A 23,857-nucleotide genomic window follows, 5' to 3' on the forward strand; every position below is an offset into this window, starting at 1 on the left:
CCCCCATCCAGAGTGGTATTTTTTTACTTCATCCTCACCATCCCAGACTTTATACGTGAAATCCCCTAAATGGAGCATGTGAGGGGACTTTCTGTTCCTCCACCAAGAAGGGTGAGGAGGGAAAATGGCATATATTTTTTTAAAAATTAGATCTAATAAGTTTCAGGACTTTTCTGGCAGTCCAATGCAGGGAGCATGGGTTGGATCACTGGTCGGGGAACTAAGATCCTGTATGCCAGGCACGCCACGGTCAAAAAATAAAATAAAATAAATCTAATAATTTTCTCCCATCTTAAAAGAAAAAAAAAAACCCGCACTTAGTGAAAGTGATTCAGTCGTGTCTTATTTGTGACAGTCCATGGAATTTTCCAGGCCATAATACTGGAGTGGGTAGCTTTTCCCTTCTCCAGGGGATCTTCCCAACCCAGGGATCAAACCCAGGTCTCCAGCATTGAAGGTGGATTCTTTACCAGCTGAGCCATAAAGGAAACCCTAGTGAGAAGCCTGCAATTCCACCTCCATCCAGCAGTAACAAAGGTCTCTTTCCCCACCTTGGTGTCAGGGGACAATGAATGGGAGAAGTGCTACCTCATTCCCCCACCCACTCCACTGTCATGTCAGAGGAGTCCTGTAAAAACAGAAGGTTTAAAGAAGATGCCGAAATTCATAACATAATATCCAAAATGTCCGGGATATATGTGAAAATCACCCAATACCAAGAACCAGAAAAATTTTGAATAAGAAAAGGCAATCAATCAGACACTGACACTGAGATGACAGATGTTGGAATTATCTGACAAAGATTTTAAAGCAGTCATCACAAAAATGTCTTAATGGGCAATTTCCATCATGAAACAAACAAAAAATCCAATAAAAAGCTCACTAGAAGTGCTTAACAGAAAAATGAAGGAGATGATGGAAGTAAAAACAAAATCAATGAAATTGAAGATAGAATGATAGAAATTGCTCAATCTGAACACACAGAAAGAGGAGTGGAAAAAAAAATGAACAGAAGCTCAGAGATCTCTGAGAGCATAATGAAAGTGCTAAATACCTATTATTGGATCCCAAAATGAAGCTGAAAAATTTTCAAGGAAACAAAGGCTGAAACTTTCCCAAGTTTGTCAAAGGGCATAAACTTGCAGATTAAAAAGGTGAGCAAGCCCTAAGCAGTATAACCAAGAGGAAATCCATGCCAAGATACAAACTCAAACTTCTGAAAACTAAAGACAAAGAAAAAATCTTGAACATAGCAAGAAAAAAATGACATTTCATCTGCAAGAGAAAAACAATTCTAATCATAGCAAGTTCCTATCATAGATTACAGAGGCCATGATTGAAGCACTAAAAAAAAAAAAAAAAAAAAAAAAAAAAAACAACTGTCAAGCATAAATTATATGCCTGGCAAAATTATGCTTTACAAATAAATAGGAAATAAAGAACTTTGCAAACAAAGAAAATCTAAGGGAACTTGACACTAGCAGATCTATACTTACAAAAAAATGGCTAAAGGAAGTTTCTGAAACAGAAAAGAAATGATATAAAAAGAATTTTAAGCATATACATTGCCATATGTAAAATAGATAGCTAGTAGGAATTTGCTGTATAATGCAGGGAGTTTAAACCTGGTGCTCTGTGACAACCTAGAGGGGTGAGAAGTGAGAAGGAGGTTCAAGAGAGAGGGGATATATGTATACCTATGGTCGATTCATGTTGATGTATGGCAGAAACCAACACAAAGCGATTGTCTTCCAATTAAAATTATGTTTAAAAAAATTTTAGAAAACCAGAAGGGAAGAAAGAACAGATGAGTAAATAGACTTCCCTTGTCCTCTAAAGTTTTCTAAGTTACATCTGGCACTTGAAGCAAAAACTTGTCTGATGTGGCTCTCAGTATTTATAGAAAGGAAATATTTAATATTTATATTTATTAATATTTAATATTATGAATGATGAGATGTTAAAGAGGCTTAAGGGGAAGTATGTTTTCTATTTCAAATCCAACTAAAACTAGTAAAATCTCAACATCAGTAGACTATGATAAGTTATGTGTATTTAACTTACAGGAACCATACAATTTTCCTACAAAGAGAGAGTATGGTTAAAAACACTAATAGACAAATCATGGTGCTTTTCAGGTCTACTATATTACTATACTTTTCTGTTTACTTATTCTATGCATTTTTGAGAATTTGATAGTAAAACTCCAACTAAGAATCTTAATTTATCTACTTAAAAAATAATTGTAATATACAGCAGAACTATAAAAAAAATCAAAATGGAATTCTGAAAAAAGGCTACTGTATGATTCTACTCATACAACATTCTTGAAATTACAAAATTATAGAGATGGCAAACAGATTGGTGATTGCCAGATGTTAGTGATGATAAAGTGATGGGGGAAGGAAATGGATGTTTTTATAAAGGAAGAAAGATCTCTGTGGTGATGGAAGAGTTCTTAACTGCAGTGATGATGACACAAATCTGCACACGTGATAAAAAGCAAGAAGTACACCTTGTACCAAGATCAGTTCCTAGCTTTTATATTCTACTCTAGTTATATGAGATGTGACCACTGGAGAATACTTGGTGAAGGTTAGAGGGGACCCCTCTGTACTATCTTTGCAACTTCTTGTAGAGCTGTAATTATTACAAAATAAAAGGTGAACAAAAAATTATGCACTCACTCACTCACCTGGCACGCATCTCTATTTCCTTTCAAGGAGCCAGCACATAACATTGTAGGAGTTATGGCATTATTGTAAGCTTGGGGAGCATTGCAGCTTTTAGTGTCTATGAGATCCACCTGTACTTGCCGAAGATGATTTTGACTGCTACCTAAAGAGAAAAAAATAGACTTCATATTTATATATATACATATATTCTATAAACCTGAGGAAAGTCTTTTATAATTAGTTATTGGATGAGGTGGCACATAGAATCTTAGGAATGTATTTTTTCAGGTACAGTGGTATTTGGGAAATGAAGTATAACTATTTTAAATGAGATGGTTGTATGGCATCACCGACCCGATGAACATGAGTCTGAGTAGGTTCTAGGATTTGGTGATGAACAGGGAAGCCTGGGGTGCTGCAGTCCATGAAGTCGCAAAGAGTCGGACATGACTGAGCTACTGAACTGAACTGACTGGATGAGATGGCACATAATATCTTAGGAATGTATTTTTTTAGATACAGTGGTATTTGGGAAATGAAGTATAACTATTTTAAATGAAGTTAGGTGCCTAGAAAAGAAACTCAAGTTGCTTAACTAATTACTATGTCATTATTAAGCTTAGAAGTTAATTTCAGTTAGGAAAGATGGTTTTATGATTCTCTGATCTTCACAATTGGGTGTAAGTATTAACAATCCTTAATCTCTTATGTAGTTAATACCCTGGTGGCTCAGATGGTAAAGAATCTGCCTGCAATGTGGGAGATCCAAGTTTGATTCCAGGGTCAGGAAGATCCCCTGGAGAAGGCAATGGCAAACCACTTCAATATTCTTGCCTAGAGGATTCCATGGACAGAGGAGCCTGGCAGGTTACAGTCTTTGGAGTCACAAAGAGTATCAGACACAAGTAAGCAACTAACACTCCCACTTCACAATCTTATGTGGTTATTACCCTAGTAAAAATTTCAGACATATTCACTCTTTCAGCAATCTTACCAAGCACCATTACTATAGTTGTAGTGATGTACTTGAAAGTAACCTAAAGTATGAAGGAATTTACATATCTTCTAAATCGCTTAGTTCCCAAGTAGGACCTGATTGGCCCAGATCCATGTGACCAACCCACCAACATAACGGCATAACGGCATTCCATTCTTTAAATGCCTTAGCATACCAAATTAGATTACTATGATTTGACTTTCTCCTCAGATGCTCACCATCATTTTGCAGTGCTCCAAATCCTGTCACAAACATCTCATCACCAGGGCGGAACTCATGGGATGCATCGGGGAGACAAATTTTGTGTACTGCATTTGTGTAGGAAACAGGCCTGGAAAGCTCTAAGACTGAAATATCATAGTCATGTGATGGATATTTGTATTTTTCATGCACAATTATCCTCCGGAGGGCTTGTTTCATTTTTGGAGGATGTATTGTGACTCCAAAAGAAGCAGTCCACCTGGCTGGGTCGTTATACCTGAGGATAAAGTATGAGGAACAAATCCCACTTTACCATGTTACTAATATAACTGTTTATATTAAATAATTTAGCACACACATGTCAAAGTAAGTTTTCCTTTTAAAACTATGGTTTCTATGCATAGATACGAATGCTTTCCAATCTAAGGTTCAGGGGTCAGATAAGGTGGAAATACCACTGTGTCATGTTTCCTAGGGCTTCCCAGGTGACTCAGTGGTAAAGAATCCACTTGCCAATGCAGGAGGACACAGGAAATGCAGGTTCAGTCCCTGGGTCAGGAAGACTCCCTGGAGAGGGAAATGGCAACCCATTCCAGTATTCTTGCCTGGAGAACCCTAAGGACAGAGGCTCCTGGAGGGCTAAAGTCCACAGGGTTGCAAAGACTTGGACATGATTGAGCAACTGAGCACACATACATGTTTTCCTAGGATGTGCACTTCATTCTGCTTACCGAGTCACCCACTCCAGATCCTAGGGCCTTTTGATATTTCTGGGCATCAGTGACTCCAAGGGACATATGGAAAGCATATCTTGTACAGAATGAGAGAACTGTATGCATTCTGCATGTACCATGTTGCCTATCCACACATTTCTCTGAAAATCAAAACCGCTATACAATAATTTAACAAAGCATTACTTATCTTGTATACCTCGGGCATTTTGTAATGGGTTGGAAGACTGAATCAAAATTCCTTGAAATATAACTAGTCAATCTATTCAGTTGTATCAATAATTTGTTACTACCAAATTTCTTCATATATAATTTTTTCTTAGAATTTCTCCATCAGGATCAAAACAACAATTCACTTAGCATCTATCTCAGGTAGATATGTAGAATCTACCTGAGAAACGGCTGTTTTTCACACCAAGCTCAATGTCCAGAGATAATTCTCAAAATCCTGCTTCCTTTGATAAATTACTGTATAATTGTCAGTGGATAATTTATCTACACGTTCTTTGATACCATTTCTATTTCTAGACTATAAAACCTCTTACTAACATTTATGTGTTTCCTACTCTCTTGTATCCGACTCTTTGGGACCCCATGGACCATACAGTCCATGGAATACTCCAGGCCAGAATACTGGAGTGGGTAACATTTTCCTTCTCCAGGGGATCTTCCCAGCCCAAGGATTGAACCCAGGTCTCCTTCATCACAAGCTAATTCTTTACCAAGCCACCAGGGAAGCCCTTTATGATAAAACATGCATATACATACATATGTATGTATATAATCTTCTATTTGTATTAAACTCATCTTTCATGAGGTATTTCCATCCTACTAAGCCCAATGCACTTTGCTTACCCTTAGTCATTCTCATGGAAAAGGAAATAGAAACCCACTCCTGTATTCTTGCCTGGGGAATCTCTTGGATGGAGGACCCTGGGAAGGCTAGAGTCCATGGGGTCACAAGAGTCAGACAGGACTTAGTGACTAAACCACCACCACCATCCAGTCATTTTCAAGGTTCAATACTTACGTTCTAAAGCAGTGGGCAGCACTCACAAGCCATGTGTCATTAATTAAAGTTGCTCCACAGCGATGGATCCCATCCCATTGCAGACTAGCTTGCCAAGGCCATTCACCCTCTTGTACCTCTGTTCCACCAACAATCCTGAGACTCTGTCCTGAGGTTTTGTTCCTTCGTGTCCCACAGCCTGCAGAAGAGAGGATGCATTTGTTAGCAACTGTTTTTATGCATCAAACAGTTGTGCATGCTCAGTCATGTCCTACTCTTTGCAACCCCATGGGCTGTAGCCCACCAGGCTCCTCTATCCATGGGATTTCCCAGGCAAGAATACTGGAGTGGGTTGCCATTTCCTTCTCCAGAGGATCTTCCTGACATGGGAATCAAATCCAAGTCTCCTGAATCTCCTGCATTGGCAGGTGGGTTCTTTACCCCTGAGCCAACTGTGAAGCCTGTGTATGTATATATATATGTATATATTTATTTCTATATACAACAGATTAGTATATATTAGTACATAAATTATTGTATGTATATATATCTAATATTAGTAATAGAATATTGTTTATAACAGAGTTTCTCAATGTTGGCATTACTGACATTTTCAGATGGATAATTCTTTGTTGTGGGGGTCCATCTTGTGTATCACAGAATGTTTAAAAGGATTCCTGGCCTATACATATTAGATACCAGTATTATCCTTGCCCCCCAACCATCATGATAACCCAAATGCCACAATAGGATGTAGTCACTTGGGGGGGGGGGTCAAAATTGCCCCTGTTTGAGAACTACTGTCTTGTAATTCTGTGTTCATGTGTTAGTCTCATATATCTAGTCTCAGTGAAGTGTAAGCTGCTTTAAGCAAGGATTAAATCACCCATTTTATGTCCCTATTGACTAACATAGCACTAGTATATGACAAGTTCCCAACAAATACTAGTAGTGAAAAGATATGCCATGTAATGGGATTATTCATTGGTTTTACATTTAGTTAACCCTGTGAATTAACCAACATTCTGAGCTGATGAGTAGTACATTTCATCTTTTAATAGAAAGGTATTGTGTAATTCTGTTAAATATCAAATATATTCTCTAAATCATGGTAGGGTATTCTGCCATAGGAGGAAGAAACACTGTGCCTTGAGTCAGTACCTTTAAAATATGGGTGAAGATATTATTTGAGCCTTCAGTAATTTCATCCACCTAAACTCCAGTCCCGTCACTTCAGTTCAATTCAGTCGCTAGCTGTGTCCGACTCTTTGCAACCCCATGTGCTACAGCATGACAGGCCTCCCTGTCCGTCACCAGCTCCCAGAGTTTACCCAAACTCATGCCCAACAAGTCACTGATGCCATCCAGCCATCTCATCCTCTGTCATCCCCTTCCCCTCCCGCCTTTAATCGTTCCCAGCATCAGGGTCTTTTCAAATGAGCCACCTCTTCCCATCAGGTGGCCAAAGTATTGGAGTCTCAGCTTCAACATCAGTCCTTCCAATGAACATTCAGGACTGATTTCCTTTAGGATGAACAGGTTGGATCTCCTTGCAGTCAAAGGGACTCTCAAGAGTCTTCTCCAACACCACAGTTCAAAGCATCAGTTCTTTGGCCCTTAGCTTTCTTCATAGCCCAACTCTCACATCCATATATGACTACTGGAAAAACAATAACCTTGACTAGATGGACCTTTGTTGGCAAAGTAATGTCTCTGCTTTTTAATATGCTATCTAGGTTGGTCATAACTTTCCTTCCAAGGAGTAAATGTCTTTTAATTTCATGGCTGCAGTCACCATCTGCAGTGATTTTGGAGCCCCCCAAAATAAAGTCTGTCACTGTTTCCCCATCTATTTGCCATGAAGTGATGGGACCAGATGCCATGATCTTAGTTTTCTGAATGTTGAGCTTTAAGCCAACTTTTTCAGATGGCTCTTTTCAAGAGGTCCTTTTCAAGAGGCTCTTTAGTTCTTCTTCCCTTTCTGCCATAAGGGTGGTGTATCTGAATATCTGAGGTTATTGATCTTCCTCCCAGCAATCTTGATTCTAGCTTGTGCTTCCTCCAGCCCAGCATTTCTCATGATGTACTCTGCATATAAGTTAAATAAGCAGGGTGACAATATACAGCCTAGACGCACTCCTTTTCCTATTTGAAACCAGTCTGTTGTTCAGTGTCCAGTTCTAACTGTTGCTTCCTGACCTGCATACAGATTTCTCAAGAGGCAGGTCAGGTGGTCTAGTATTCCCATCTCTTTCAGAATTTTCCACAGTTTGTGGTGATCCACACTGTCAAAGGCTTTGGCATAGTCAATAAACAGAAATAGATGTTTTTTTCTGAAACTCTCTTGCTTTTTCGACGATCCAGCGCATGTTGGCAATTTGATCTCTGGTTCCTCTGCCTTTTCTAAAACCAGCTTGAACATCTGGAAGTTCACAATTCACGTATTGTTGAAGCCTGGCTTGGAGAACCCCAGTCCCATAATTGTCAGCAATCTTTATAATATGAGTTAATAACATCAAGATTTTATTTCGTGTGGAGTAGCACTAAGTTTCTGCCTTTAGCTGAAAAATATCGACGTACAAATTACTTCTATACAATCTTTAGAAAATTTTCATGAGGATATATTGTAGATATCTTCAATCAGAACATTAAGAAATATTTTTGGCTATTCTTTAACAACTGTACTGCTCACTTCTACTACACATCTGCCACAGGCCCCATACATCCATTTCAAAATCCTCCTAGTTTTTATCCTTTTGCAATAGAAGGTACTTCAGAGGTAAGATAAACACCATGAGATGTGCACAAATCAAACTTTATTCTGATCCCATAATACTGACAAAGTAAACTTAAATAATCTAGAGTTAACTTTTTTCATTCAGGTAATGCAATTTTAATAAATGTGTCAAACTTACAGTTGTTCAGGAAGTTGTCTGTTTCTGTCTTGTTGATTTCTGAAACACACAGAAATGGTCAATAGCATAGGGTCTGCACATCAGAATTTCATAATGTCGCTGAGTACTTAAAATACTAAAGGTTGCTCAATTCCATTAAAAAATAGTATCTCTATGATGTAAAACTTTCAAAAAGCAACACAGTTTATCATAGACATAGTATATTCATTTTCTTGGGGAGAAGGGAGATTTGAACAGTTTCTTAAATTTTAGTGTGGCTAAAAGTCACCTAAAGAGCATCTTTATAATGTAAATTCCATTTCCTTTTCCCAGTAATTCTGAGTTTGTCCTGAAACCCAAGAATCTAAGTTTTATAGCAGGAAATAGGATGTAGGCAGTCCATAGCTTATGAGGGGAAATCCTGTTCTAAATTGCAATATTAATTCCCCAAATGCAATCATATTTTTATTAACCATTATTTCAGTTTTGTATTATTTGTTTTACCAAATTCATAAGCATAGTTCCATCTATACAACATACCCTAGTGCATGTCCATAAATTAGTTCTCACTCCCATTGAAAAACAATGCTGTCCATCTCTTGGTCTTCTTTTTGCTAAAGTTTTAGAAAGACAACTTGCTCTCAAATTGTCATTCAACTCTAGCCAGGGGCTCCTTAGCTCAACTACCAGACCCTAATCCTATCCAAATGCTAAAACAACCAATAGTTAAATAAAACTCTCAATACTCAAATTTCCTGATTCAGTAGATTTCGAAGGAATGAAACTATTTCTTTGAACATGGCAAGATAGGGTTTCTAAAGATTAAAAAAATAATAATAATGTTAATTTTTCTAGTATTTAATAGTATTGAGTCACAAAAAATCTATTTTCTAGAAAGACTTTTCTAACTTTATTCTGGCTACATTTGGGGAAAATGAAACACTAAGGAAGAAGTCGCCATTTACTCTTAGTAAATATTTAAAAACACCATCACAAGTCTCCCTATTTCAATATTCTGTTCTTTATTTCAAGCTTTTCCTAGAGAAAATCCGGGCTTTGCATGTTCATAATATTACAAAAATAAATAAGGGACTCCAAATGGCATCATTGTGCTAAGCCCCACATCAGTAAGCCAAACTTACCATCTAGCCTAATTGCAGATTCAACCTATTTCAGGAATATGACTTTTAATCAGTGAATCTGGAATTACCTAGTCAGCACTAGTGAAGTAATCTGTCTGCCGATCCCCATCATCCCCCATATGAAGTTGCCCTTTCCTGACACAATCCACTTTGCCAGAAAACTTCCTTGTCTTGCCTCCTTCTGGCCGTAAAAGTCTTCCATTCTGTATAGCTCCTCGGAGTTCCTGTCTGTCCGCTAAGGCAGAGTGCTGCCCAATCCATAAATCATTAAATAAAGTCAATTAGACCTTTACATTTACTTCGTTGAATTTCTTTTTTTTTTTTTTTTACATACTACTGACAAGGTTGACTTCGTGGATGCATGACGTGTATCTGCACCAAGTCCTATACTCAGCATGACCTTGCACTTGGTTTAATGCTCACTGTGTTGAAATTCGTAATAATTGTATGTCATAATTTGTGTTTGGAAGTGCAGTTTGATAGGATAATTGAGTATGGCATGGGCAGAGGAGATATATACCATGTGTCCATGGATTCATGCTACCCCTTTTTCATGTGTTATTCATGATAGCCTATGAACTAAGAATTCCAATGGATCCATAATGTTCAGCAAACTCAAAATGAGTACAAGACAGTGTTTGATGTCTACCACTATATAAACAGAGGTTACTGACAGCCCCAGGAGGCCAAGTTTTCTATTTGAACCAGAACTTGCTTAGAACACTAAAGAAGTAATGGCATTCAAATAAACACAAATGACTAAGGGACCTACCACATACCCTTTCTTGTGCCCATTACTTCTTTGTATTAGCCAAAAGCTTTAGCTGAAAATAATGATATAGAAGGATGTTTTGGTCCTTCCTCACATAAGCTGATGGTAGAGAGCACTGGTAAAATGTGCCTGTATCTAGAAAGGAAATAAACAATGTTGAGCTAGACTTCTCTAGCGTTTCTTTGGTTCTGGTAACCAAGATGCATGCATGGATAAGCTATGAAATACAGCTGTATAATTTTCATGATTCCAAATAAAAATGAAATGCTTTCGTATTTGCATTTGAGATTGACATTTCACAATATAAAGGTGATCAGCAAAACTCATGCTACTAATTTAAAATTTTGACTTTATCACTTACTGCTGCTGCTGCTGCTAAGTCGCTTCAGTCGTGTTCGACTTTGTGCAACCTCATAGACAGCAGCTCAGCAGGCTCCCCTGTTCCTGGGATTCTCCAGGCAAGAACACTGGAGTGGGTTGCTATTTCCTTCTCCAATGCATGGAAGTGAAAAGTGAAAGGGAAGTCGTTCAGTCGTGTCTGACTCTTCACGACCCCATGGACTGCAGCCTACCAGACTCCTCTATCCATGGAATTTCCCAGGCAAGAGTACTGGAGTGGGTTGCCATTCCTTCTCCACTTTTTCATTTAAAATGTCATTAGTTAATAGATAAAAATACCATGACAAATCAAGAAAGATCATGAAAGAAAAATCACATATCTTAGTACCTTTAACAGCACTGTCTAATTGCTTTTCAAAAGAGTCTCAGACTTTCACTTCTCACTGGGCCCCACAAATTACATACTAATAGCTGGCCCTGACTAGTGGGCCTCCTTTTCTAAGCAAGCAGAGGGACTAACCACCAGGTTTGGTCTCTGGTTACATCTGTCAGCTTTTATATTAGCACTTTTATTCCTTCTTTCTACTTGTGCTTTATTCTGTAGTTTCTAGTCCTGCCATATCCAATACTTTATTTACCAGCCACATGTGCCTAGTAAGCTCTTGAAATGTGGCTAAACTGAAGTGCATTATAAATATAAAATATACAACTGATTTCAAATCTCATGAAAAATGTTTACATGGACTATTTGTCAATATGAATTACATTGTGAATAAATGTATTATAAACTACATTATTATTTCAAGAGCAGACAGTTATATGAACTACTTGTTGAAGTAGCACTACTTTGGATATATTGGGTTAAATGCATATGTTAGTTAAATACATTTGACATGTTTACTTTTACTTTCTTAATGTGACTACCAGAAACTTTAAGAATATACATGTGGCTGGTACACCATTTCTAGAGACTAACACTGTACTATAGCACATGACTGAGCTTTTAACCAATCTTATATTTCCCCTGAGGGTCTTGTATGTTTTTCACTTTCTATTTATGAGGACCTAACACTGTTTATCTTGTTCCCTTGCCCTGACAAAAACAAAAAATTTAGATTTTTCAAGTTAGTTGTAAAATATACCAAAAATTATTTTTGCCAAAAGATAAACGATATACTTTTCATCAGCAAAGGGCCTAAGAGAAGAAGCTGCTGCTGCTAAGTCACTTCAGTATTGTCCGACTCTGTGCAGCCCCATAGACAGCAGCCCACCAGGCTCCTCCATCCCTGGGATTCTCCAGGCAAGAACACTGGAGTGGGTTGCCGTTTCCTTCTCCAATGCATGAAAGTGAAAAGTGAAAGCGAAGTCGCTCAGTCATGTCTGACTCTTAGCAACCCCATGGACTACAGCCCACCAGGCTCCTCTGTTCATTGAATTTTCCAGGAAAGAGTACTGGAGTGGGTTGCCATTGCCTTCTCCGAGAGAAGAAGCTAATAAGGTTTATTAAAGACATTTGAATGAAAATAGGTAGATGGCACGAATCTTTCACAAAATCTAAAAATCAGTGGCATATAAGCCATCACACTCAGAACATAAAAGTAAGCAACACGAAGAGGAATAAATACACAGAGCCACTTTTTCCATTCATTGGATTCTATAGCTAAAGTGTAAGGATCAATATAGAAAAAGAATCCAGGCTCACGAGTTAATGACAGACTTGCAGGGGAGATGTAAGTTTAAGGTAGTTTTAAAATTTTAAAAACTTCATTTGGATCAATTTAGTCCCAAAGAAGTATTCTGTTGGTGGCAAGACATAACAAAAACTTTTAAAGATTAGTGCCCAAGACCAAAGTTATTCTATTCAAGAGAATTGAATTAGAAGAAATAAACTTACTTTTAATTTCAACTGAATCAGGGTCTAATTTAGGGGGTCCTACAGCATCTTGCAGCTTTTCATGTAAAACATGTTGTATTTTTTTATTGATGGTTTCAGGGTCCTCAGTAGAAGGAAATCTAAAAATCAGCAGCATATGAGCCAACACTCCACGTTCCTCTTGACTGTGGACCAAAAAAAAAGAAAAAAAGAGAGAAATACAGTTTTAAAAGGTTAAGTTCCAAATAAGATTTATGGCAATATCATACTCTGTTTTTTCTTTATAACTCATTTGAAACGCAAACACAGAAAACAAATCTGTAAATGCAATTTTAAAAGCTCTAATTTGTTTTCTTCTATATTTCTGATGCTGGGAAAGATGGAGGGCAGAAGGAGAAAGGGGTGGCAGAGGATGAGATGGTTGGATGGCATCATGACTCAGCAGACATGAGTCTGAGCAAACTCTAGGAGATAGTGAAGGACAGGGAAAGCTGGCGTGCTACAGTCCATGGAGTCACAAAGAGTCAGATATGACTTAGGGACTGAATAACAACAACAATATTTCTATTGTTTGTTGCATTCAAGACTCCCATCTCAGCCTTTCAGCTAGCAGCCTATGATCTTCCTTACCACCACAGGATCTATCTAAATACTTGAGATATTAACATCAAAAGAAAATTTTCTTGTCAACCATTCAAAATTATCAAATAAAATGTATGGTAAGTAAGAAACCAACTCTGTCTTTGTCTTTCAGGATTAATTAAATCCAGTAATTTCTCCCAAGTAATCTTCAGGCTCTTCTAAACAACTCTTAATCCTAAAGACATTAGAAAGCTCGACCAAGTTGTCTTGACTTTATGTGGTTTTATTTCCACAATAGAGTGTTAATGAGCCTTAGCATTATTTGAATGAATTACTACTTTGGAACCACGCTTAACTACTCTTTCTCATTCTCAGTCTATACTCTACCCCTTCTTTCACAATCACAACCAGTTACCCCTCAGCCTGGGTGCAATAGGCTGCCACTGTGCTGGGCCCTGAGGAGGGTGAGTCCAGGTGCACGGATACTTTAAGAGACACACAATTTTGTAGATCTCAGCACTTGACTCCTGTTCATTTTCAGAGTTAGATGTTTTGAAGGCTTGTCTCTAGGTACAGGTCCTAAAAGTTGAGGTGCCTGATTTGGGGTTCAAACTTTTCACTCATCAGGGAGAATCTCTGGGTTTGAGATTTTTTCCTGGTATGGCAAAATAGGATTTATGGCAAGATTGTGTCCCAGCCTCTCCAACCTGCTTCAATGTGACTTTCTTCTCATTTGCCCAATGTGCAGTAGTTACTCAGTCAACTTGGGTTTTTTGTTTTTTGTTTTTTAAGAGAAAATTGTTTCTTCTGTATCTGTAGATTCAGGGAGTCTATGGGAGAAGGTAAGCTTTTTCTTCCTGCTTCACCATCTCGAACCAGAACCCCAAAGAATCTTACTCCTCACCCATATGTTGCATCAACTCCTGTGCTCCCAAACTGTAGGTAGGAATACAAACTAGAATCTCATTTTTGCAAGGTGATTTATCTGTTATAAATTTTATTATCCATCCTCTCTGATGCAACATTTCTACTCTTAGAAGTTTAATCTTCAAAATACACTCTTTTGATGCAAGGAGATATGTATACATACAGCATCTTAACTTTATCTTTAAATCAAAAAAATATTGTAACAACCCAAATGCCCATCAAAATGGCAAAGGCTAAATCAATCTTGACATACACTTGCAGTGAAAAACTATATAGCCAGCTAAATCTATATGCAGTCACTGAAAATACTAAAAGTAAATTACTAACAAGATGTGTTGGGCGGCCATGTGCAGGCCAAAGAGTCCTTCCTCCTACTGGGGCTCTTGGCATTGCTGTGACCAGCAAGCTGGACATCTTCATGGGGAACATGACCATCATCAACCAGGATGTGTATCACCTCTGGCTGGATGGTGATTTGGTGAGCAATGTGGTGGCCCTGAGGGTGTGCTTGCTGGGGAATCCTGAAGCAGCCTGGGGCCACAGCAGCGATGCTCCAGAGCGACACCATGGACCACTACGGTAATTTCCATGTGCTTGAGCACCTGCTCCATGCACCACCAAAACTGTGGCACATAGGCACCAAAACTGGCATTACCCTCAAGAGCTACTGGAGACAGTCTGATAACTTTAAGTGAGTCTTCAAGGTGGTAGAGGAAATGAAGGGCTCCCTGGTCGACAACATCCAGCAGCACTTCCTCCTGTTTGAGTGACTGGCCAGGGACTATGCAGCCATTGCCTTCTTTGCCAACAATCGCTTTGGGACAGGGAAGGAAAAAACTGCAGTCTCTAAGCTTTTGGGATTTTGCTTTCTGTGCTGAGTTCATGATCCCGAACTGGACCCTCAGAGTTTTGGACTCCTGGGTGGATGACAATGATGTGGACTTAGAGAAGGAGAGTCTCCAGGACTTGAAGGAGAGTCTCCAGGACTTGAAGGAGATCAAAGTGCCCTCTGGGGAAAACTCCGTGTCTTTTTGAAGATGGAAGCCAGGTCCTGGGGGCTGGTGAATGTGGCCTCCAAGCTGACCCACAATAAGGATGTCAGAGACCTGTTTGTGGACCTTGTGGAGAAGTTCATGGAACCCTGTGGCCCAGACCACTGGCCATTGAATGATTAATCAGTATTGGGCATTGGTCCATGTCCTGGATGACTCCCGGCACCAGGCCCTCTGGGAGGGCTACATGGATACCCTCCCACCCTCCTTGGCTGCCTCCTGTGTCTCTATCATGACTGAGGCCCCCGCCACACACTGACAATAAAGTTGCCATGAGTTTGGGGGGGCGGGGGAAAGATGTGTTATTTCTGGGCATGAAACTATTAAAGAGGGGACTTTTGCTTTCTGTTTTTTTCTAATCTTGTGTTATTTGAATTTTATACAATTTTGTATCGCTTTTGTAATCTGGAAAAATAGAGCTTTAAAGGGATCTTTCTTATATATCTCATCCCCCTTTTCACTGCCATAGCACCCCTATACATCCATTACTTACTCTTTTCTTCTTTCCCATAAACTACTCATCTACTGGCTGGCTGATAGAGACAAAAACAAAACCTCCCTCTACCCTAGCTATATGATTTACCTCACACCTTCATATCACAGAAAACCTTGAATGGGTAAATTACATTCTACCTCACATTTACTTCATTGCAGTCTGCTTCCTCCCCTTCTGTTCAACTGAGTCATTTCTGTACTGGAACACTAATGACTTCCTCATTGACATTTCCTGTGGATTCTTTCTAGTCATATTACTCGGTCTCTTGGGAATCTTGTCAATGCTGACCACTCCCTCACTAAAGCTTTCTGTTATTAGCTTCAGTGGTGCCTCTCTCGATTCTTTGTTTTGCCTGCTCCTTCCCTGTCTATTTCCTAGTTTGCTATTTTTCTTCTATTTCCTTAAATATGTCACTCCTCAAGTTTTCTTCATGATCCTTTTTTTCTTGCATTACCCCTTTTCTGAGAAATTTTGTTGACACCCACATTTTCTAATACTCTGAGTTGATGTTGAGCAAATTTATGTCTTCAACTCAGTTTTCATTTCCTCCTTTATGTCAGACTCATATTTCAGGCTAATAGGATCACTTAGTATCTCAAATCAATATCTCTAAGACTGACTGTATCTTTCCAACAAATTGGCACACCTTCATATTATGGTAACAGAAGAAAGAATAATGAATAGAAAGATTTCTGGGATGAAAGGGTAAACAAATTAGAAAGTGATTCAGAAGATAGAATTGATTGTTGTTTTTCAGTTGCTCAGTCATGTTGGACTCTTTGCAACCCCATGGACTGCATCACACCTGGCTTTCCCACCCTTCACCATCTCCCAGAGTTTGCTCAGACTTATGTCCATCAAGTGGGTGATGCTATCCAACCATCTTGTCCTCTGTCATCCCCTTCTCCTCCTGCCTTCAATCTTTCTCAGCATCAGAGTCTTTGCCAGTAAGTCAGCTCTTTGCAGCAGGTGGCCAAAGTATTGGAGCTTCAGCTTCAGCATCAGTCTTTCCATTGAATAATCAGGGTTGATTTCCTTTAGGATTGACTGGTTGATCTCCTTGCTGTCCAAAGGGAATCTCAAGATTCTTCTCTACTGGTACAATTCAAAGGCATCAATTCTTCAGCACTCAACCTTTTTTATTATCCAGTTCTCACATCCATACATGACTACTGGAAAAACCATAACATTGACTATATGGACCTTTGTAGGCATAGTAATGTCTCTGCTTTTCAATGCACTGTCTAGGTTTGTCTTTGCTTTAGTTGCAAGGAGCAATAGTTCTTCTCCAGTAGCATATTGGACACCTACTGACCTGAGAGCTTCATCTTTCACTGTTATGTCTTTTTGCCTTTTCATACTGTTCATGGGGTTCTCGAGGCAAGAATGCTGAAGTGGTTTGCCATTCCCTTCTCCAGTAGGCCACATTTTATCAGAAATCTCCACCGTGACCCATCCATCTTGGGTGGCCCTACATGTCATGACTCATGGTTTCATTGAGTTAGGCAAGGTTGTGATCCATGATTGAGGTCTTCATTCTGTCTTCCCTCTGATGGATAAGATGCTTGTGCAAGCTTCTTGATGGGAGGGACTGGCTGTGGGGAAAACTGGGTCTTGTCCTGGTGGGCAAGGCTATGCTCACTAAGTCTTTAATCCAATTTTCTGCTGATAGTTGAGGCTGTGTAACGGCAGAAATGAAATGAAAATGAAATTGAAAGAAGCTTACACCTTGAAAGAAAAGCTATGACAAACCTAGACAGTATATTAAAAAGCAAAGATATTACCTTGCCGACAAAATTCTGTAAGGTCAAAGCTATGATTTTCCCAGTAGTCATGTATGGATATGAGAATTGGACAATAAAGAATGCTGAGCATCAAAGAATTGTTGCTTTTGAACTGTAGTGTTGGAGAAGACTCTTGAGAGTCCCTTGGACTGCAAGGAGATCCAACCAGTCAATCCTAAAGTAAATCAGTCCCGAATATTCATTGGAAGAACCGATTCTGAAGCTGAAGCTCCAATCTTTTGGGCACCTGATGCAAAGAGCTGATTCATTGGAAAAGACCCTGATTCTGAAGGAGATCAACCCTGGCATTTCTTTGGAAGGAATGATGCTAAAGCTGCAACTCCAGTACTTTGGCCACCTCATGAGAAGAGTTGACTCATTGGAAAAGACTCTGATGCTGGGAGGGATTGGGGGCAGGAGGAGAAGGGGATGACCGAGGATGAGATGGCTGGATGGCATCACAGACTCGATGGACGTGAGTCTGAGTGAACTCCGGGAGATGGTTATGGACAGGGAGGCCTGGCATGCTGCAATTCATGGGGTCGCAAAGAGTCGGACATGACTAAGCGACTGAACTGAACTGAACTGGGAAAGATTGAAGGTAGAAGGAGAAGTGGACAACAGAAGATGTGATGGTTGGATGGCATCACCGACTAGATGAACGTGAATTTGAGCAAGCTCCAGGAGTGGCTGAAGGACAGGGAAGCCTGGTGTGCTGCAGTCTGTGCGGTCACAAAGAGTTGAACACAACTGAGCGGCTGAACTGAACTGAACTCTACTGAATGGCAGTAATGGTGACCTCCTTCAAAATGACTTATGCCAGCATGCCAAGCCTCCCAGAACTGTTGTAGTCAGTTCCCTTGACCCCTCGACAGGCCACTGTTGACCCGGCCACTGTTGACCCACACCTTCTCTGGAGACTCCCAAGCACACACAGGCAAGTCTGACTCATTCTCTTATGATGTCACTACTCATTTCTCCTGGGTCCTGGTGCACACACGGTTTTATTTGTGTTCTCCAAAAGTCTCTGTTTCCCCAGTCCTGTAGAATTGGTAGAACTTAGTTATTCATGAAGTTCAAGGGGCCCAGGAAAGGGAGGAGTATGGATGACTTCCAGGTTTCTTATTAGCACAATTAGGTTTTTCTTGAGTTTGAGAATTTTCTGTGAAACACCCACATGGAAGTGTGCATGGGCAATCACACAGTTCTAGAACCAGGACAAAAATTTAGACTGGAAATAGAAACTTGAATTTTCATAGCCTAAGAAACCATGATGTGGGTGAATGAAGTCCCCTTGAGAGAATGAAAATTTGATAACCGGAGAAGCAGATACAGATCCAAGAAAAAGGAATATTTTAAACATCAAAGAGTATGGAATTTTCAAGAGAAAGTGGGCAACTAAATAATAGGCTGATGAGCAACTTGGAGCTTTTGTCATTGAAATAATGTTGGAAATAGAAGCTATTTTATTCTGGAAATTACAAAGAATTTGTATGAAGATAATACATTATTTTAAGATCTTCATATAGTATTTTGCTTTAAATGTTATGCCTTGGATTATATTTACTGATGGTTGATGAAATTGAAGAAAGTGGAGAAAATCACTAGACCATTCAGGTATGACCTAAATCAAATCCCTTGTGACTATACAGCAGAAGTGAGCAATAGATTTAAGGGACTAGATTTGATAGACAGAGTGCTTGATGAACTATGGACAGAGGTTCCTGACACTGTACAGGAGACAGGAATCAAGACTACCCCCAAGAAAAAGAAATGCAGAAAGCACAATGGCTGTCTGAGGAGGCCTTACAAATAGCTGTGAAAAAAAGGGAAGTGAAAAGGAAAGGAGAAAAGGAAGTATATAAGCATCTGAATGCAGAGTTCCAAAGAATAGCAAGGAGAGATAAGAAAGCCTTCCTCAGCAATCAATGCAAAGAAATAGAGGAAAACAACAGAATGGGAAAGACTAGAGATCTCTTCAAGAAAATTAGAGATACCAAGGGAACATTTTATGCAAAGATGGGCTCAATAAAGGACAGAAATGGTAGGGACCTAACAGAAGCAGAAGATATTAAGAAGAGGTGGCAAGAATACACAGAAGAACTGTACAAAAAAGAGCTTCACGACCCAGATAATCACAATGGTGTGATCATGCACTTAAAGCCAGACATCCTGGAATGTGATGTCAAATGGGCCTAAGAAACCATCACTATGAACAAAGCTAGTGGAGGTGATGGAATTCCAGTTGAGCTATTTCAAATCCTGAAAGATGATGCTGTGAAAGTGCTGCACTCAATATGCCAACGAATTTGGAAAACTCAGCAGTGGCCACAGGACTGGAAAAGGTCAGTTTTCATTCCAATCCCAAAGAAAGGCAATGCCAAAGAATGCTCAAACTACCACACAATTGCACTCATCTCACATGCTAGTAAATAATGCTCAAACTTCTCCAAGCCAGGCTTCAGCAATACATGAACTGTGAACTTCCAGATGTTTAAGCTGGTTTTAGAAAAGGCAGAGGAACCAGAGATCAAATTGCCAACATTCACTGGATCATTGAAAAAGCAAGAAAGTTCCCAAAAAACATCTATTTCTGCTTTATTGACTATGCCAAAGCCTTTGACTGTGTGGATCACAAAAAACTGTGGAAAATTCTGAAAGAGATGGGAATAGCAGACCACCTGACCTGCCTCTTGAGAAACCTATATGCAGGTCAGGAAGCAACAGTTAGAGCTGGACATGGAACAACAGACTGGTTCCAAATAGGAAAAGGAGTACGTCAAGGCTGTATATTGTCACCCTCCTTATTTGACTTATATGAATAGTGCATCATGAGAAACTCTGGGCTGGAAGAAACACAAGCTGGAATCAAGATTGCTGGGAGAAATATAAGTAACCTCAGATATGCAGATGACACCACCTTATTGCAGAAAGGGAAGAAGAACTAAAGAGCCTCTTGATGAAAGTGAAAGAGGAGAGTGAAAAAGTTGGCTTAAACCTCAACATTCAGAAAACTAAGATCATGGCATCCAATCCCATCACTTCATGGCAAATGGATGGGGAAACAGTGGAAACAATGCCAGACTTTATATTTCTGGGTTCCAAAGTCACTGTAGATGGTGATTGAAGCCATGAAATTAAAAGACATTTACTCCTTGGAAGGAAAGTTATGACCAACCTAGACAGCATATTGAAAAGCAGAGACATTACTTTGTCAACAAAGGTCCGTCTAGTCAAGGCTATGGTTTTTCCAGTAGGCATATATGGATGTGATAGTTGGACTATAAAGAGAACTGAGCACTGAAGAATTGATGCTTTTGAACTGTGGTATTGGAGAAGACTTTTGAAAGTCCCTTGGGCTGCAACAAGATCCAGCTACTCCATCCTAAAGGAAATCAGTCCTGAATATTCATTGGAAGGACTGATATTGAAGCTGAAACTCCAATACTTTGGCCACCTGATGAGAGGAGCTGACTCATTGGAAAATACCCTGATACTGGGAAAGATTGAGGGCAGGAGGAGAATGGGAAGACAGAGGATGAGATGGTTGGATGGCATCACTGACTCAATGGACATGGGTTTGGGTAGACTCCGGAAGTTGATGATGGACAGGAAGGCCTGGCATGCTGCGATTCCTGGGGTCACAAGAAGTCAGACACAACTGAGTGAATGAACTGAACTGAACTGAGGAACAGATCTGAGATCTTAAATATTTATAGCAAAGGAAAAAAAAAAAAAAAAAAAACAGAAGAGTGGAATGAAGGGAAAGAAATATGGTAGGAAGGAGTACCAAGAAGAGAAAATAAAAAACTCCTCTACTACACTATTTTACATAGAATGCTTATTTGTTATTAAACCAAGAGATGTGGCTTAGGTCCCTATTTGTTCTAACTAGTTTCCAAAAAACAACCAAGTCAAAAAACCAAATTTTATAATATAGCCACCGATAACACTTAGAATATGCCTGCAGTACAGAGACCTGGGTTTGATCCCTGGTTTGGGAAGATCTGTTGGAGACAGGAAAGGTTACCCACTCCAGTATTCTGGCCTGGAGAATTCCATGAACTATACAAACCATGGCCGTTGCAAAGAGTCAGACACAACTGAGAGCCTTTCACTTTCATTTTCCCTCAAAATCGTCTTGCAAATTCTTTCTTTTGGATTTAAAGAATGAGTAAGGCACGTTGTAACCCACGACTTAACACAGAACAGATACAACATTAATCTGTTAAATTATATCACATATGAACAATTCAAACTATTTTTTACTGACCAGATTAACAGCTTTAGCTTCAAATTATAATCAGAAGTCAGTATTTTAGATCTACATACCTGAACTTGATAATGTGAGACTTGACAAATTTTCCCCTCAATGAAGATTTATGAAATGCATTTTTTACCTGTTCCAAAAATATTCAAAATATGTCAGCAAGGATAATTTTCTAAAATTCTGCAAACTTATTCAAAGCTTAAAACATTTTTTAAAAACAAAACACACTGACCAACATTTCACAATTGCTGAACTTGAGGAGTCTCTTTTCGTACTCTGTTCAGTGATTTCCACTGAACTCTGCCTTAAGAATTATATAAGCTGGGGAACCATAGGAGGCGGGCTAGGAGTGATGTCTGCTGTGCTACACTCAGAAAGAGATAAAAGAGAGTAAACAGACTGAGTTTTGAAAAGCAAGAGAAGTATTCACACTATGAGATAGAGACTTTTACTGTAGGTGGACAAAGGAAATGAAAAAAACTGTGGCAGGTGGAAGGTCATAAATTCAATCCATGGCCACACCATCCTGAACACACTGGGTCTCATCTGATCTCAGAAGCAGAGTTAGGCTTGGTTAGTACTTGGAAGAGATAATGAATGTGAGAATGAATGCATAATGGTGTCACATGGTTCTCAAACCTAGTGAAAAATATTACCAAATATCCTGTCATAATCTACACCCAATTCGGCACTCAAGATGCTCTTAGGAAGGCTCAGATGAACTGGGATACATAGCTGATGGGTGTGTGTGTGTTAGTTGCTCAGTTGTGTCCGACTCTTTGCAACGCCATGGACTATAGCCCTCCAGGCTCCTCTGTCCATGGGATTTTCCAGACAAGAATACTGGAGTGGGTTGCCATTTCCTTCTTTAGGGGATTTTCCCAACCCAGGGATCAAACCTAGGTATCCTGCTTTGGCAGGCAGATTCTTTACCACTGAGCCACCTGGGAACCAAACACAGATACTACGAGCTGGTGACTAATTGACAAACAATGAGCCTTTTTATTCTTTCTTACATTTTGTTTGACTTCTGAGTCTTTGTTCCCAAGGACAATTACTTCAGTTATGAACAAATCAGCACAATTCAATTGAGCCCTCTAATGACAGCATTCATTTGGAAATAAATTTAAAGGTTTTTTTTAATCAAATATCTTCAAAATTACTTATTTTGAAGAGTACTAGAGTCCTATTTGTATTCCTTTATGTTTAAGTCAATCTGAATCTTATACAAAATTTAGTGACTAGCACAAGAAACAAGAAAAATAGTTGCATTTTTACTTAATATATTTACTTTCATTTCCTTTCCTTTACTATATATTACATATTATATATATATATATCCTTAAAATATGTATGTGTGTATATATATATATATATGCATACATATCTTTAAGCAGATATAGCTTCTTAAAAAGAGCTTATTTGATATTTCCCTGATTTGGTGTTTACAAATATGAATTCAACCAGGATTTTATCTTCTCCTCAGCAAAGTATCCAAATCCTTAGGCTTCTATTTACCAGACAGTTTCCAGGTGGACCACTGCCATTCTGTTCTCTCTCAGGATATCAGAAAACAGTTTGGGAATTTTGTAGTCTAGTGGCTTAATTTTCACATAAGGGAATTTTTCCAGAATGACAGAGATGTGCCAAATGACACATCACTGGCTAGTAGATGGTCCTAGAAGTAGGTGTCCCAGCTCCTAGTTTAGGGTGCTTTTCATCACATCATTTCACTACTTACCTCACAGACTATCAGGAAAACTTCCAAATTATTCTCTAAGTAGTCTGACAATGATAAGTCTTCACCCAGGCTCTTGCTCTTTTGGCCTATACTGCTAAGTTTTCCCAGATGGTGCTAGTGGTAAAGAACACATCTACCAACGCAGGAGACATAAGAGATGCAGGTTCGATCCCTGGTTTGGGAAGATGCCCTAGAGGAGGTCACAGCAACCCACTCCAGTATTCTTGCCTGGAGAATCCCCAGACAAAGGGGCCTGGTAGGCTATGGTCCGCAAGGATCACTAAGAGTCAGACATGACTGAATCGACTTAGCATGTATGCCTAACTTTCCACTATTTAAAATATTTCATTTATTCCTCAGGATACATGTTGA

General features: G+C 39.2%; 1 protein-coding gene and 1 pseudogene across 1 annotated transcript in view; one reads left to right on the forward strand and one right to left on the reverse strand.

Annotated features, from left to right (window-relative positions):
• Positions 1–23,857, reverse strand: part of LOC102186288 (transmembrane protease serine 11E) — a 54,273-nt gene that overhangs the window by 5,346 nt on the left and 25,070 nt on the right. Inside the window, exons 4-9 of the mRNA XM_005681664.3 lie at positions 21,807–21,874; positions 12,655–12,818; positions 8,529–8,567; positions 5,635–5,812; positions 3,891–4,150; positions 2,696–2,838 (exon numbers count right to left, since the gene is read on the reverse strand). Of these exons, the coding sequence (XP_005681721.1) occupies positions 2,696–2,838; positions 3,891–4,150; positions 5,635–5,812; positions 8,529–8,567; positions 12,655–12,818; positions 21,807–21,874 (852 nt within the window). The remainder of the gene's footprint in view (positions 1–2,695; positions 2,839–3,890; positions 4,151–5,634; positions 5,813–8,528; positions 8,568–12,654; positions 12,819–21,806; positions 21,875–23,857) is intronic.
• LOC108636252 lies at positions 14,709–15,434 on the forward strand (annotated as a pseudogene).

Source organism: Capra hircus, chromosome 6, assembly GCF_001704415.2.
Source record: "Capra hircus breed San Clemente chromosome 6, ASM170441v1, whole genome shotgun sequence".
Taxonomy (NCBI): domain Eukaryota; kingdom Metazoa; phylum Chordata; class Mammalia; order Artiodactyla; family Bovidae; genus Capra; species Capra hircus.